The 16184-nt window shown below is 41.7% G+C and overlaps 1 protein-coding gene across 2 annotated transcripts; it reads right to left on the bottom strand.

Moving 5' to 3' along the window:
• Window positions 1-885: 885 nt before the first annotated feature.
• On the bottom strand, window positions 886-15364 carry RUNDC3A (RUN domain containing 3A). 2 transcript variants are annotated; one of them, XM_075277170.1, is made up of 11 exons: window positions 15071-15364; window positions 12679-12794; window positions 11909-12042; window positions 11421-11506; window positions 10854-10943; window positions 10656-10736; window positions 7978-8143; window positions 5529-5686; window positions 4673-4810; window positions 2949-3052; window positions 886-1646 (listed from the first exon to the last, which is right to left on the bottom strand). In XM_075277170.1, the coding sequence occupies exons 1-11, from the start codon at window positions 15175-15177 to the stop codon at window positions 1504-1506; spliced, it is 1323 nt and encodes a 440-aa protein (XP_075133271.1). In that variant the 5' UTR covers window positions 15178-15364; the 3' UTR covers window positions 886-1503. The 2 variants fall into 2 exon arrangements, with proteins under 2 accessions (XP_075133271.1, XP_075133272.1); XM_075277171.1 differs by lacking the exon at window positions 4673-4810.
• Window positions 15365-16184: the final 820 nt, after the last annotated feature.

The following is a 16184-nucleotide window of genomic DNA, read 5'->3' as shown; positions in this document are numbered from 1 at the left end:
ACTTCTCCTTACCCCATAGTCGCAGACATTGCATAGTTATTGTCTGAGTATGCAGCATTTATGGCCTGTCTACAGCCCTGTGTACACTGATGTATTGTGGCTTCAGTGCTCATTAGAGATTTATATTTAGCATCAATTAGTGCTTGGATCTTGTCAGAGTAATGAAATAGAAGGAACTGGTTTAGTGTGGTTCTCTAAATGTATAGGCTGCATACACAGCTATGATATAAAAGGTGTGACTTATGTCTTAGATCACTGCACGGTGGCTCAGTGGTTAGCACTGCAGCCTTGCAGCACTGGAGTCCTGGTTTCAAATCCTGCCAAGAACAATATCTGCAAGGAGTTTGTATGTTCTCCCCGTGTTTGTGTGGGTTTCCTCCGGGTACTCCGGTTTCCTCCCACACTTCAAAGACATACTGGTAGGGAATGTAAATTGTGAGCCCTATATGGGACAGTAACTGTCATTGTCTGTAAAGCGCTGCGGAATATGATGGCGCTATAAAAATAAGCGTAATAAATAAATAAATTCTCCTAAACCTGTGCTCTCCAGCTGATGTAAAACTACAACTCCCAGTAATAAGTTGGACTCCTGTCTGTGCTTGGATTTCCATTTTTCTGTTCTGGTAGAGAATATACACCATCATGGTCGAATGGACCTCATTGACTATAATGGGAGCCATCAGTTTGGTATCTGCCTATAGTTTGTTTCGCCCTATACAATGGAATCGGCAATGCAGACTCCTTACAATGCCTCCGATATAGGTTCTGTCCCAATAGTCACAGCTTTGTATATTTGTACACCATATCTTGTAAATGGCCCACCCATAATTGTATGACGTGATCTGTATACTTGACCATAATCCTACCACTTAGGTTCAACCCCAAAACACCAACTAACTTCAAAGACACAGTTTATCAGTTTAATGAACAGAGTTGCACAGCATCCTCTGGAAAAGGCAGTTTTCATGACAACCACAGTTTTGTACCAGTGGTACGATACACAACATATGATGAATGTCGAAGATGAAGGAACCAAACCAACTTCTGCCCTCATGGGGTTCATGAGTTGAAGGTCTCCAACTGGTCCATGAGAGTGAGGGAGAAATTTTGGGGTCAAACATTTTCTAGAAGGTTGAGCAGTGGATAAAGTTATGGAAGTTGTATCATATTGGTGCCAAACTTATAAAATTATTGGATTTACAGAGTCTCCATCCAGGTTGTGATAGGTCAAGACTCAAGTTGTCTCAAGGAAAGGTGCAAAGAAATGGACATCCTTGAATATATTCATCTTCTGTTGGCTTGTGGATTAGGAGTTGTGTGCTATTCTATAGGTCCTTCTTATACGATTAATATTCATTTTCAGAAAGTGGCATGATAAAGGTTGGAGGTCCTAGCTGAGCCCGTGCGTATACATGGGAACATGTAATGGTATATTGAATCTGACTTGGGCTTCTTATCTTGTGGCCGGTTAATAATGTGATAGAAATGTCTAGCAGGAAAGTCTCAGCTGGGGCTCCCAGCAGGACTTGTCTCGCTGCTATTACTGACAAGGCATTCATTGGATTTCAGGCTTGGCAAAGATTTACAGCTGGGAATAGATGCCAAAGATCCGCAGAGACCCAACATTGATGGGGTGGGGTCCTTACCTGAGGACAAAAAGCTTGAGTTAGTCAAACATCTATAATGTCTCCAGAGACAGCAGCGTATAGTTCATATAAGCGTACTTGACACCAAAATGCAAATCAATTAGCATTGGGGGGTACTGTGACAATGAAGCCTTTGTCGTGGGTGAAAAGTGGTAGTACAACCACTAAAGTTTGAAGGTCAGACCCTTCAGAGCTCATTCACATGACCGGACCGATTTCTTGGGCCGAGTACTAGCCATTGTACTAATGGCCAACGGGCAGCACCATAGACTTTAAAGGATCTACAGTATTTACAAGATGTTTAAGATCCAAGGAAAAAAACTGACACTTATTTTTTTCAGGCCAAATCCACAGATCCTCCTATAAACTCATGTCTACAAGGAATCTGTGAAATAGGATTACCGTAACCCGTGAAAAAGTACTTAGCCGAGTGGAGGGCCTTATCATCTTGCTTAGTAAATTACCTTTAATTAAAATTTATTTCCCTTCCCAGACTACTTTACTTATCCCTGGCAATAGAAGATATGTTAATCTCCCAGCAATGGCAAAATACTAACTCAATAGTAATACCCAACAATCCTGCCAGGCATGCTGGTAAGTGTAGTTTTATAAAGGCTTGAGAACCAAAGGCTTGGAGAATGCTGCCCGAGATGGACAGTAACCATGCTGTGCCTATTAGATAGCCTGTGAAACAATCTTGGGGCTTCTATGGAACATAACACTATTGTTACCTGAATGGAGTTATACAAGATATTGCTTTAACCACCAGTATAGAGAAATACATCCTCCTCAGGATGAAAATGGAATATTACGTCATACTAGATGGTATACTTTTGCTATGCGAGGAGCACACTGGGAATTTGCTCAGTTAGATGGAACTATATTTTGTCCAAGTGCCAATAATGGCAGTATGTAAACACAGGGTTAACTTAAAGCTCCCATGTCCTGATGCAAAATCCATAGCAGAGCCCCAGAAAAAGTCACCAATCAGTCATAGTACTAGTGTCCTCAGATGAGTCAGAGGTGCTAGGATGTGACTGCAACCTGTACACCCCTATAGCAGTGTTCTCTAACCTGTGCCTAGACAGCTGTTGCAAACCTACAACTCCTATGCCCCAGGTTGTGGCTGTCATGGCATGCTGGGAATTATACAGTAATATTGCAACAGACGAAGAAGCACAGATTGGAGAACAATGCTTTATAGAAACACTCGGTGTATATATCTGCATTACTTAGACTTACAGTGGACTGTTGCATAAGCACCATTGGCCATATTTCTCAGAAGACTATAACACTTCTTACCAATAGGACCCCAGGGTTCTCCATCCTGTTTTGCTTCTCCCCTTTGGGACTCAGAGCTCAGACTGAGCTCAGCAGACAGATGTTCTGTGCTCAGGTAGCTGTGCCTGCAGAGAAGAATATACACAATGTCAGCCTCGGACATAGTTATTGTAATGCAGACAGTGGGCAGGTGGCTAAGCGGAGGTCACTCTGCACAGAAAACTAAATGATCCTGATGTCTTTCTTTTCCTTTACTTTCTATGACACCGAGTATCTTTTTTATCTGCTATGAGCTTGTATGTGTTCTTTCTTGTAACATATTACTGTATTATCATGTTGCTGTAACACACTGAATTTCCCCATGGTGGAACTATTAAAGGATTATCTCATCTCATCTTCACACTTGGTAGAGTTTACACTTGTGTATCCTGCAGTCTCTGTTCCCGAACATTAAGGATTGTCCAGTTTGGACAACCATTTTTCAAACAGTAGGTCCTCTGCAGACAATCTGATATCATAGAGATCCTGTGACAGGGTGAGACAGGGCATCATGAGAGGAGGTAGTAAAGGGGTGGCTTTTTTTTATTCCATAAACATACCAGCGCTTTCCACAGGTTAAGAGTAGAGAAGAAAAAAAAGTAAATAGCCATATTTTATCTAATCTTGCACAACACCTTTAATTTTCTCTCCTTTATCACTGAACTTGGTAAGGTCGGATCATTTTAAGGATGCTTCAGATTTACAAATGTCAGCTAGAAGGCTCAGTGAGTTCAGAGCATTCTTCACATGTAGTATGAATTTTCTGTACCACCACATCCTCCTTCCACAGAGAACAGATGTTAAATGGAGAAGCTGTACTCTACTAACTTTACCAGTCTCACAGCATTGAAAGGACCGCCATTCTATTCAAACAAGGAGGATGCAGGACCCCATATTCAATGGAGCACGCAATGGTCAGACCTCCACCAATAAGACACTTTGTCACAATCCTGTGGATAGGGGATCAGTTTTGTTTGCGATACAACCCCTTTAAATAGTCTCTCATGATCCCTTGCAAAAGCAGCAAAGCTTTGAATCCATCAGTGGACTTAAAGCGAACAAAGAAGATGGAGTGAGATTTATTGCAGAAGACTAGGAGTAGATACGCCAGTCAAGGAAGCTACTAAAAGGGGCGAGACCATGGAAACCTCTCACTCATTATATTGAAGTTGTTTGTGACTACTGCAGATCCCAAACAGTATCTTTTTATGTATAGCAGCTACCGAGCTATTCTGATATAGGACATTGACATTTCCGTAAGCTGCAGCATAAATATCTATTAGATGGGGTCCCAGAATGGTAAGTAATGGTAACTGCATTGATACCCCTTCTGCTTTTCATGGGCATCATTATTTGTTAGCTTGATATGATATGGTTCATGGAGCAACCATTTTTCCAATAAGTCATTCATGTTGTACCCAAATCTGTAAATACTATTGATCAGGATGCTCTTTTAAGTATCTGATCCTAAAAGCCAGTAAAATAAATGTCCAATAATACAAACATCTAAGTAAGGTTTGATCCCACATAAATATGGTCTACAGCATTGAGACAAGTCACAAAACGACAAACAGAAAAGGCAATGTAAAAGTGGAAGATTCCTTTAAATGAGTCAGTTTGTGATGCGTTAACATCAGGACATGAGAAATATGGTGCATACTTAACGAACGTTCAGACTAAAGATGTCTTGTGGTGTTGTGTCTTACCTCCTGTACAGCGAGGGCTTAACAGATGTCTCGTTATCATTAAGGGTGCCCAGGGAGGGCCACTGGTTTACCAGAGGGGCCCCAATGCTTGAGTTGAACTGTTTGATGGGGGCATTTTCAGAAGGGAGTAGCCCAGTGCTGGAATTACAGGGAAAGAATGCTCTAGTTATGAAATGCCACAGTGTATGATAGGTATGTCTGGTAGGGACTGGCAAATGTTGCCTTTATCCAAGTGTAGACCCTACATCATTAGGTGCCCTCTGTCAGTATGCCCATATTAGTTATGACTTCCCACAATGTTATGTATATGCCCCCTTCCCCTTTGGGAAGAATCCATATCAAACTTACTTATTTCCTATAGGAGATTCCATTGTCATGGTTGATGTGATGTTTTTGGAAGGTTTTTATTACAAAGCAACATTCAATGCTTCAAGTGTGTGCACTTTATTTTTCCATGCCCCTGTGTATAGTCACGGTGTGTGGATAAAGATGGGATGTCCATTGGGGGTTTAGTGGTAGGTTTGGATGTACACAGATATTAGTTTGTGGTAGATAGGCATGTCGTCCTTATTATGAACTTGTGCTGGACCCCTGAGCCCAGATATCACAACAGTTCAGTCTGTGCCATCTTAGGGCTCAGTGTGCTATGAATATGTCCCACGGACAAGGGTCTTTCTGACACACATGGCTTAGGAAAAAAGTGCCATGCGAGATGTTGGATGACTTTAGATTAGACAGGACATGTGGTCAATGTATGGTTTCTTTGAAGAGCATCTGGCCAGGGCTAAGGTCACAACTCATGGTTAGATATTCACTCCTCACTAATACAATGAGGTCCATGTGCTTTCTCACTCACAGCTGTTCCTGCAGTTCGAGGATGACTCCCTCCAGCTGGTGCTTTTCTTGAAGACTTTGTTCCGCTTGCTCGGTGAGTCTCTGAGTCAGCCTCTTATTCTCAGCTTCTAGATTCTTTAGCTGAGACTCTCGCAAACGGACGAGCTCCTCCAGATACCCCTGTGGAGATAACACAACAAGGAGGATATAATACATACTTTGAATTTGCGCTAGAATGACTAAATAATCCTTTTGGAAAATTTTCCTGCCCAATAGAAAAATGGGCAAAAAGTCCAAAAGACATCATGAATCCAGTTGTATTCACAAGCTAAATCAACCTTTGCCCACCTAACCTATCCTGACAAGCTCCTTTAAGTGTACCACTGCTGAGAGTACAAGCTGCACTGAAAGGAGTTTGTCAATCACGTTAGGTGGATTGTCAGGTTGAGATGGAGTTTAACTCCTGAATGCACTGGACTTATGAGTTCTTCTACTCTCTGTATCAGTATTTCTCCCAACTATGTTAAACTCCTGAGACTCCTATCAAATATTTTTTCACCAAGAGTAAAAAAAAGCGATCTAAGGATGCAGATCATGTTTCATGAAGGTATGCTGTCATCTTCCGAACCAGAGTTTTGCATCCCCCTGGCAGGTTTCCAAAGCACGTATGTTGGGAATTGCTGCTCTTGATGGTTTCATAAAATTCTTACATTAAAACAGGTTTATAGTGAATAAAACATTGATGACCTATCCTAAGATAGGCTACGACTAAGGAATACTACTTCCGAAACGCGTCAACCAGGATGCTCTTCTTATTCAATGGGGATCACTTTTGCCATCTGAACATATCTTTGTCTAATTTTTAAATGGACTAAATAAAATTTGGATTTTTATATTCATGGTTGCTGTACTCTGCTTCGACTTTGCTATTTTGGATACATTCTGGGCCGTCAGAACTCCTCTAGTCCGTGCACCCGGTTTCACTGCATGGATTGTGAGTTTTTCTCAAGAATTATACATATTTTTTAACTTTTTTTTGCAAGTGGACTGTGTTTTTCCCTCTGTCCTTACCCCTCAGCTGTTGATATCCTAAGATAGGTCATCAATATCAGATTGGCATGGAACTGACACCCAGGACCCCTACAGATCAGCTGAGGAAAGTGGCAGTGGTGCTCCTTAAGTGTGGCTTCCATATCATAGACCATATGATACCACATGGCCTGTTTGTAGTGTAGTGTAGTGTAGTATTATACAACGTACAGCACTGTGCTTGTCAAGTAGTATAGAGGCTGTTCTCATCTGAATGCTGTCAAACCCCACGGATCTGATAATAATCACCTATCGTAAACACTTTTACACGGAGTCTGTCAGTAGGAAAACATTGGTTGTAAATTAAACCCTTAGTGTTGGATGCTTCAGATTGTTCGTAACAATCCTTCTTTATGGGCATCTGATGCTCATAGTTTGAGAAGTTCTGCTTTTTATAAATATGAACAGAATTTCCAAGTGCTACTATGGCCATTTCTTCAGATGCAAGTGCCCATAAGCAGTGGCACAGCCTGGGAAGCTAGTGCTGCTCTTGCCTTATATGAGAACATAGGGTTTATGGAGTGAGCACATATTACAATGGAGTCATGACTATAAACTGGAAAATATCATCACATCATTGACTACTTCTGTGCAAGGGGTACATAAAAACCCTCACTTCATTATCTTCAAGGAAAATCAACCAATCTACCTCCCACCTCCCAGACGTATATACATAAGAAGACATTAGTCATCCTCATCTGCTGATGCACTTCCAGTAATGTGAGAACACACTCATTAGATCATCTACCTCATACAGGACACTGTACATCAGTCATCACTACACAGCGCTTTATAGCAGGTTCTTCTCATTGATTTGTCTTCAGATTAACTAAAGTCTCTATTGATCATATAATGAGATGGAAAAGTAAAAGTGTTACAGATCAGAAGGCTGCTTCCCGAGTACAACCGTAACGGAAGGAAGAAGAAAATCCATAAACACGAAAAGCAAAAAACTCCAATATTCCAGGCATATGTTCACCAGAAAATGCCATTTTAAAGATGCATTAACAAATTGGGAAATACCTGCTCAGCAATTTGCTTATTCAGTTCACAGTTTCTATGTACACTACACACTAACCTAAAATATGAAAAAAATACATTAAATTGATATCTGACAGTCGGCTGTCACTGTGGCTCTGGCTTCAGCCACCAGTTATTACTGCCAGGGCAAGTTGCATGCAGGCATAGATTTATCCTGCAGCATGAAAATTGTACAATGGGCCAAGTCCATCAATGCAAGAACTGCTCTTGTTTAGTGGATATTCACTCTAAGATTTGGGTTCAACATGAGTGATCCCCCTCTATTATATCAATGTCCTAAAGGGGCATATGGAACACGGAAGGGGAGGGGGGTATCACTGATTATATTTTACATCACCTACCTTTTGTGCATAGACAATACGAAATTTCTGTTCCATCTTACGCCATTTGCTATACCAACTCTCCTCATCTGTGAGAAGTGGCAAATAGGGATGTTCTGGAGAGCTATCTTCACTGCTACTGCCACCCACACTCTCTCGATCTTCTTCTTCACTCAGGTAGTCATAGCTGGGAAGAGAAGGGTAAGTAAGAGTGGGACCAAGAAGAAACTTCATTTCAGTTGAATAAAAAGTCTTTCAGCTATAGACAAGAACTTATAGACCTCACAATGTGATCAATGCAGCAGCGACTTAGAGGGATTGTCCACAGATCATTTATAAAGGCTTAGAGTGGCATAAAAACCCAAAAGCGGTAATACTCACCTTTATCTATCCTCTGACGCTGCCAGGGTCCTCACCAGTCTCTGCTTCACGATCTCTCTGTACACAATAATTACTGAGCATCCAATTAATGGCTGAGGCTGGTGACTGCTGTGGTCATTGACTGGTGGAACAGACCTTTTCTGTACATTGACCAGGAGAGTGTCAACAGTGGGGGATTGGTGGAGGTAAACAGGACTGTATTTATGCCACTCTGAGCCTTTTTTAACAATTTATTCATGGCACCTTTGGAGACTGCTTAATGGTAATGGTTCATCCACTGCCAACCTCCATTCTCAGATCACAAGAACAGAGTGTTCCATTCACAACAACAAAAGTCTTATCATTACATGTCCATTGGAATCATGGCAATGACACATTTCCATCTCATTAAAATGGATGGGACTGAGCTGCAGCATGGTCATGTGACCAACCAACATGAGACTGCGGTCACTTCCTGAGAAGAAGAAAGCAGCCATATTTTTGAAGTCCTGTAAAGCCCTAAACTTAATGGGACTGCTGACCACCACTCAGTCCTATGAAGTGTGATTAGAGAACAAGGGTCCCAGTGATTAGACCCCTAGGGATCAGTGACCTGCAGACAGTTTAATTTATGGGAAAACCCCTTTAATAAATCTGAGACATGAAACCTGCAGAATGTAGGGAATCATTAATAAATTGTCATATTGCATGTTTGGTGAACAGTCAAAGATCACAAAGGATTCTTGCAGAAAACGATGAGTGGCAAATGGATAGACTGGATAGATTGCTTCTGCTGCTTCACTGTGTATAGGTAAAACTAATTTAGAGGGATTGTATACTAATCATGGTTGCTGTCTTGTCCATGGGTTGTGTAAGTCAATGGGGTCAACTGGGCTCCATGTGTAATTGCTATTACAGCGGTCAGACTGTTGTTCTGGTCTTCTGACTGACTAGAACAATAGGAAAGAGATGCTAGTGTGACTGTCAGTGGAAATCTGCAAATGGTGTCTCCCAGCACGAGTACAGACTCTGAAGTTGTTCTTAATAAAACTTAGCTTTTATTATTTTTTTTAGCATACAGCTGGTTAAAATTACATTAGTGGCGGTGGGGTCGGTAGACCAAAGCTTTTGTCTACCGACCCCACCACCACTAATGTAATTTTAACCAGCTGTATGCTAAAAAATAATAAATGCTACGTTTTATTAAGAACAACTTCGGAGTCTGTACTTGTGCTGGGAGACACCATTTGCAGTTTTCCATTGAGGACAAGTTATCTACGGGGATAACATCCCTTGCGTCAGCGACTCCTGGGTGACGCTCACCGTTTCAAGACTACGGGGTATGTAAGTGTTTTTTGGTCTCATTTTGGATTGCAAGCACTGCATTCATATTTTTTTGGGCTGTCTGTCCTTGTTTTGTATTGTCAGTGGAAATGCCTAACATGGCCCACATATACCAATGTTACCTATAACACAACAGTTATTCGAGCCCCACTCAACCAAGACTACATTTGGCAGGTTCACAACTTGAAAGTCTCAAGATCATTTTGGTATCACTAAGGAATAATGCACAAAGTGATGCCACAATACAGAAATAATACAAATAGGAATGCCACAGTAAAAATGATCATATTTACATTATTATCACCATAATGAGATAATATACACAGCTACCTCACAGTCCAAGAATAGTGCACACAGTGATGTCACACAATAGTGTGTCATAGTACAGAGATAATGTACATGGTGAGGTCAAAGCACATACTGACGCCCCAATGATAGTGGGATAACATGTGGTGGTCCCAAAGCAATGATTGATCACTTAGTTGTAGAGCCACATAGCAGCTTTAATGCCCATGTAAGAGTAATGCCATTTTTGGACAACAGTAGCCAGGCCTTTCAATCGCATACAACCCATTTAAAGGGAACCAGTCATATGGAAAATACTGTTCAATGTGCAGGCAGCATGTTATAGAGCAGGAACAGAACAGATGTGCAGCTTTTAGGAAATAGATTCAGTATAACTTGTCATTTATCCATTGAAATATCTGCTTCTCTAGGTTACAAAGTAAAGGAGGTGATCCTTTCAGTGACTGACATATATTCACAGTCATAGAGTGTGGGCTGTCAATCACTGATAGGATTGGTTCCTTGAAGTCTCAACCTAGAAAGAACAAAGAGTTCAACAGACATGACAAGTTATATTGTAAGTTTTTTTCTGCAAAACTCTATAATCAACTTCTGCGGATTGAACAACATTTTCATGTCAAGTTCCCTTTAAATCAGCAGACGTACATATTTGCACAACCGCATCCAACAAGTCTGCCCTTTACACTCACCTCTGTGTGAACTTCAAGTATGGGGTATAGTCTATGACTGCTGGAGTCTTTCCATCAATGCCTTCTCCCTTCAAACAAAAGCTGCAAGGTAGTATAAGATCCAAGTTAGACTTTGTATTCAGAAAGGCTTTTGAAATGAATGGGAAGAATATTTTACCCTTAGAAGGTTTTCCAGGTTCCCTTAGATGGTATTTTTACCTGAAGTCAATGGCACTCAGGCCTATCAGCATCCCTGTGAGTACCGACGACTCTTCACGCAGTAAGATGGCTCCATCGTCATAAAATCTCCTGAAAAAGTAAGTGTCCCTGTCACTTGCCTGACTGGTCATCCAAGGTCACAATTCAATGTCATCTGGTTTATTACAGAGGGTCTACATTATGAAGGCCAGTGTACTGTCCCTTTAAAATATGAATTTTCTTTTCTAATGTGCATTGAAATAATATGGATGCAGTCTAGTAAAACAAAAATATGAAGTTGGCTTTTCCAGCTTTAGAAGTAGTAGAGACCATATCAACTAAGAGTCATAAGACAGAGTTATCCCATAATTATCTATAGCACATGGAAAGAGACCTATGTGGAGATCTTGTATTGAAGGGGCTTCAGGTAACGCCCCCTGTAGTAACCCTGAATTATGATGTTATGCGTGCCTTAGGTATCCATAAACTTAAAAGCAATTTTTACAGCCTGACATCAAAACATGGTATTCCATTGTATTTATTTCTTTAAATAAAGTACAGTTATTATAAAATGAGTTTGTTGCTCACCTGGTGGTCCTGGTGTCTCTTAATGCTGTCACTATGTACTCTGAAAGTCTCTTCTCCATAAGTGCCAGACGGATCCAAGCTCGTCCCTACAATAAAACATAGCATAAACAGAAACTGCCAAAAGTGATTGTGCACCTTTATCAGCCCCTCCTTACTACACAGTGTATTTATACATTTCTGCCTAATCTAGGGCAGAAGGAGTTTAGTGACCCACTTTGGTCATCAATATATTAGCATTGTGTGTGCAGATTCTCCGGTGTACTTCTATGAGATGCATGCTCTTTCTGCCTCCTGCTTGTAAGAAATAATAGGAAGAAACCTATCACAAGCAAAGAAAACAGGCTGAAGCTGCATCACATAGGATGCCCAGAGACTCTGGGACAGTGTAGGACTCAGAAAAAAGCAAGTACAGTATTATGAGACTCCATCTCCTCTGTCTGGAACCAAGGGGTATAACATTACATGTACATTCTTACACCACTACTGACCTTTGCTCTTGATGTGCTAATGTTCTCCATATTCTCAATACTGCTGATGCAGTTATTGGGTACTTTACTGCAAGCAATGCGGATATAATCCCAGAATCCTCTTTGCCCATCTGTGCTAAACCAGCTAACATGGCCTATAAATGAACAAATATGTTATCAATACAACATTGTACATAGTTTACACTAAATATGCACAGGGCAAAAAATGTTGTACACAAGCACCACAAAGAGAAAAAAAAGTCTGCCTTGTTTAGTATTGCACAATAGTGTCTAAACTTGGATAATACCTTTAAGTCAGGGTGTAGTTATAAGTTATAAGGGGTGCAGAAGTAGCAATTGCTAAAAGGCCCAGGTGACTGAGCGGGCTCATTAGCCCTTCTGCTTCTTAGGGCAACTAGATATTATTATATGTGGCACATGATAGGTAGGGCCCTGTTACAGACTATGCATTGAGAACCAAGAACCTTAAGCTATTGGCATTTGCCTTCAAGGCTAGAAAGTCCACAGTTCGTGAGCCATGCCACAACTTCAGTGTTCCATTTGGGTATTCAAAGTAACCTTGAAAACACTGCAAAAAGTCCAGTTGTTGGATTTTGTTTCATAGTTGCAATGTAGCTTGTTCAAAAGTGACACTTAAGATTCCATAAAGTAAAATACGGGCCAGCCAATAGTCACTAAGTAGGAGCAAGTCATTGGGATAAACAACAGTTATATGACTGACCGCTATTGAACGTCTATGGGCAGCTTTCTTCTCTTTCCTCAGCTCTCACCTTTGAAGCGGTGACTTAGGATATGTTCCAAAATTGCAGCAAAGTTCACAAACTCTTCGGAGGAATCATCAATAGGTTCTGCTGTATATTTCTCCAGGAGAGTCTTCACTGAGAACCTGGGTGAACAGGTATAAAATAATAGGGTTAATAATAAGTGGGCAATGGCAGCAGAATTATTACATTATCAGGATGATGCAAAGTCACATAATTAGAGGAAATTTGCCACTAAAATATAGCAGAAGGGGCACAAGCACTCTCCCAACAGCACTGCCACTTCATTCTACAGCAATGGTGGGCAGGAGATCCTTACAGTAGAATATCCAATAAATAGACATTGATGGCCTATCACAATAACAAGCCATCAAGTTCATAAAAGAAGCCTACCACCTCCTCCAAACATATTCAACAGCCACCACCATTTTACAGAGCATATTACAGTGATATTAAACATAGCTCCTATGTATGCACCTTTTTGTAGGTTTGTAGAAACACAACTTTGAAGTCTGATGTAAATGAGGCAATTGGTGCACTGGAAGTAGGCCTTCAGTTTCCAGGAGGCAGTTGGTGCAGTGGAGGTGGGCCTTCAGCTTCCAGGAGGCAGTTGTACACTGGAGGTAGGCCTTCAGCTTCCTGGAGGCAGTTGTACACTGGAGGTAGGCCTTCAGCTTCCTGGAGGCAGTTGTACACTGGAGGTAGGCCTTTAGGTTCCTGGAGGCAGTTGGTGCAGTGGAGGTGGGCCTTCAGCTTCCAGGAGGCAGTTGTACACTGGAGGTAGGCCTTCAGCTTCCTGGAGGCAGTTGGTGCACTGGAGGTGGGCCTTCAGCTTCCTGAAGGCAGTTGGTGCACTGGAGGTGGGCCTTCAGGTTCCTGAAGGCAGTTGGTGCACTGGAGGTGGGCCTTCAGATTCCTGGAGACAGTTGGTGAACTGGAGGTGGGCCTACAGCTTCCTGGAGGCAGTTGGTGCACTGGAGGTGGGCCTTCAGCTTCCTGGAGGCAGTTGGTGCATGGGATATGGATTTGGGGGGGTGAGGGGAATGGTCTCCTATCCCAGGGACTGCTGCTCAAGCATGATGGGTGCATCCTACTTGAGAATTGTCCCAGGGATAAAAACCCACCCTCCTCTCCATTGTACCAACCTCATTTGCAAATTACTTCAATGTTGTTTTACTCCAAATCTACAAAAAGAGACCTAAATAACAAAGGCATATTGTAATTTATCTGTAATACAGCTGAATATGTTTGGAGAGGTGGTAGATTCCCTTTAAGTCACATGGTAACTTCAAAAGGGAGTCTACCACTGCTATGGTCTCCTAACCTACAGGGTACAAATGTACTCTCTGGGAACACTTCAACTCATTCAAAAGAACCAGAAGTGGGGTCCTTTAAGACTGTTTCCACTACTTTGCTTAGGAAAACTGTCCCTGGGAAAAATAAATAAGTGACCATTATTTAAAGTATACCCAAAATTATACAGGTATATACTGAACTAAAGAACTGCACAGAGATAGAGGTACAAACTACCGCACACATGAGAAGCGATTCCTATAGAAGGTCATTGGCTCAATCCATAGAAATAAGCACACGATATGCACACAAAGCTGTTTGCTCTGGAATTTTTGTATTAAAATCCACATGTCGGGTTCTCCAATCCAAAGTACAGGGGTCTGTGACATATTCCTGAGATCCAGCTAGAACAGACAGCGGACAATGCGGTGCGAGGCGATTTGAGACCCACACGCTCCATTTAGATCTTAATGTACAATCGATACTAAGAATATGTAGTTGCATAACCAAAGCGATTTGATAGTCATTAAAGGTGTATATTTTATATTAAAGGTGTATGTTCTGTATTTAATGTTCACCATTGTTGTATATACCGGAATTGTAGTGATATTGAATACAAGTATATTAGACAATCACTAAGAATGCAATTGCTTAACATACATGTGACAGTGTTCCAGATATGCGGAGTCAGTGCATGTTCTAGCATAGGGTTAATGACTACTTCCTCCATTTTCACACCCTATAAATATCCATATACTCTAAATCTGGCAGCACAGCTTATCATTAAGTCACTCAATATGTAGTTGTGATGTCACTTCCTGTTACCGTTGTACATGCATTCCCATACACCGCCAGCCTCTGTCCTTCCCTTCAATGATGATATCCTGTGAAAATTGTTGCAACCACATTTCATTAACCCTCTATTATCCTCACTCCTCCAATCCCATCTACTAATATGAATCACAAAGCTGGTCTCTGCAGGACCCTTCCTCTATTCACTCACACTTACTAGTGCCAATACCCCATCCAGGGTTCTCAATACCAAAAGCCATTTTTACTATCCTTTAACCCTCCACCCCTTGCTGGCCTACTAATTTAAATGTCATACCTGCACACAGTGAGAAGATTCTTTCTCTCCACAGCAATGTTCCTTGAAGAAGCCTTCTTAGATGGCAAGCCTAAAGCCATGGCCGACTGAATGAAGCTCGGTTCCATGCAAAGCTGAAGAACCAGGCTCTCAATCCCCACAAAGGCTGCTCCCAACCACCGGCAGGCCTGCAGGCTTCTCCCTACCAGCCTGGACCCCTCCCCACCTCCTCCTGCAGGCCTGTGGCTCTCTGCCCCCTCCTATGGGCTAGCAGGATGGATGGAGCAGAGCTCAGGAAGGCTGGGGAGAGGCTGCTCTCCGTGGTGCTGAAGCTGAGGCTGCCAGTGACGTCACCAGGCCTGGAAAAAAGGAGGGGGAGGGGGAGTTCAGGTTATAGTGATGGAGGGGAGGACACAATGGAGCCAGCAATGACAGGAGAGAGCACCGCACAGAAGACATGTGGACGAAGGCCATATAACAAGAGTATTTCTGATGGAGGACAGAGGACTGTATACATCACTGAAGGAGAGATTCTATGGAGTAATAGGAAGAGATATAAAGAGATGTAATAAAATAATAAAAATTATAATAATACATTTTATTTATATAGAGCTAACATATTCCGCAGAGCTGTACAATTCGTAGGCTTCAAATACAGACAAAAAGATACATTACAGAGAAATGGGACTGAGAGCCCTGCTCGCAAGAGCTTACAATCTAAGAGGTAGAGGGGGTGACAGATGAGGTAGCAGGGGCGGCAATGCAGGTTATATGGAGATATAGGGGCAGGTTATATAGAATAATAGGAGGAGATATAGGGAGATGTTATATGGAGTAATAGGAGGAGATATAGAGAGAGGTTATACGGAGTAATAGGAGGAGATATAGGGAGAGGTTATATGGAGTAATAGGAGGAGATATAGGGAGATGTTATATGGAGTAATAGGAGGAGATATAAGGAGATGTTATATGGAGTAATAGGAGGAGATATAGGGAGAGGTTATATGGAGTAATAGGAGGAGATATAGGGAGAGGTTATATGGAGTAATAGGAGGAGATATAGGGAGATGTTATATGGAGTAATAGGAGGAGATATAGGGAGAGGTTATATGGAGTAATAGGAGGAGATATAGGG

Source organism: Leptodactylus fuscus, chromosome 6 (assembly GCF_031893055.1).
Source record: "Leptodactylus fuscus isolate aLepFus1 chromosome 6, aLepFus1.hap2, whole genome shotgun sequence".
Taxonomy (NCBI): domain Eukaryota; kingdom Metazoa; phylum Chordata; class Amphibia; order Anura; family Leptodactylidae; genus Leptodactylus; species Leptodactylus fuscus.
The sequence above is the reverse complement of the archived record's forward strand: the minus strand, read 5'-3'. Positions and strand labels throughout refer to the sequence as shown.

Coding starts and splice junctions, on each gene's coding strand:
- RUNDC3A (XM_075277170.1), bottom strand. CDS start 15,177: ATGGAACCGAGCTTCATTCAGTCGGCCATGGCTTTAGGCTTGCCATCT. Junction 12,043..12,678: donor CCTAAGTCACCGCTTCAAAG/GTGAGAGCTGAG, acceptor GTTCATTTATAG/GCCATGTTAGCTGGTTTAGC. Junction 1,647..2,948: donor AGAACCCTGGGGTCCTATTG/GTAAGAAGTGTT, acceptor TTTTGTCCTCAG/GTAAGGACCCCACCCCATCA.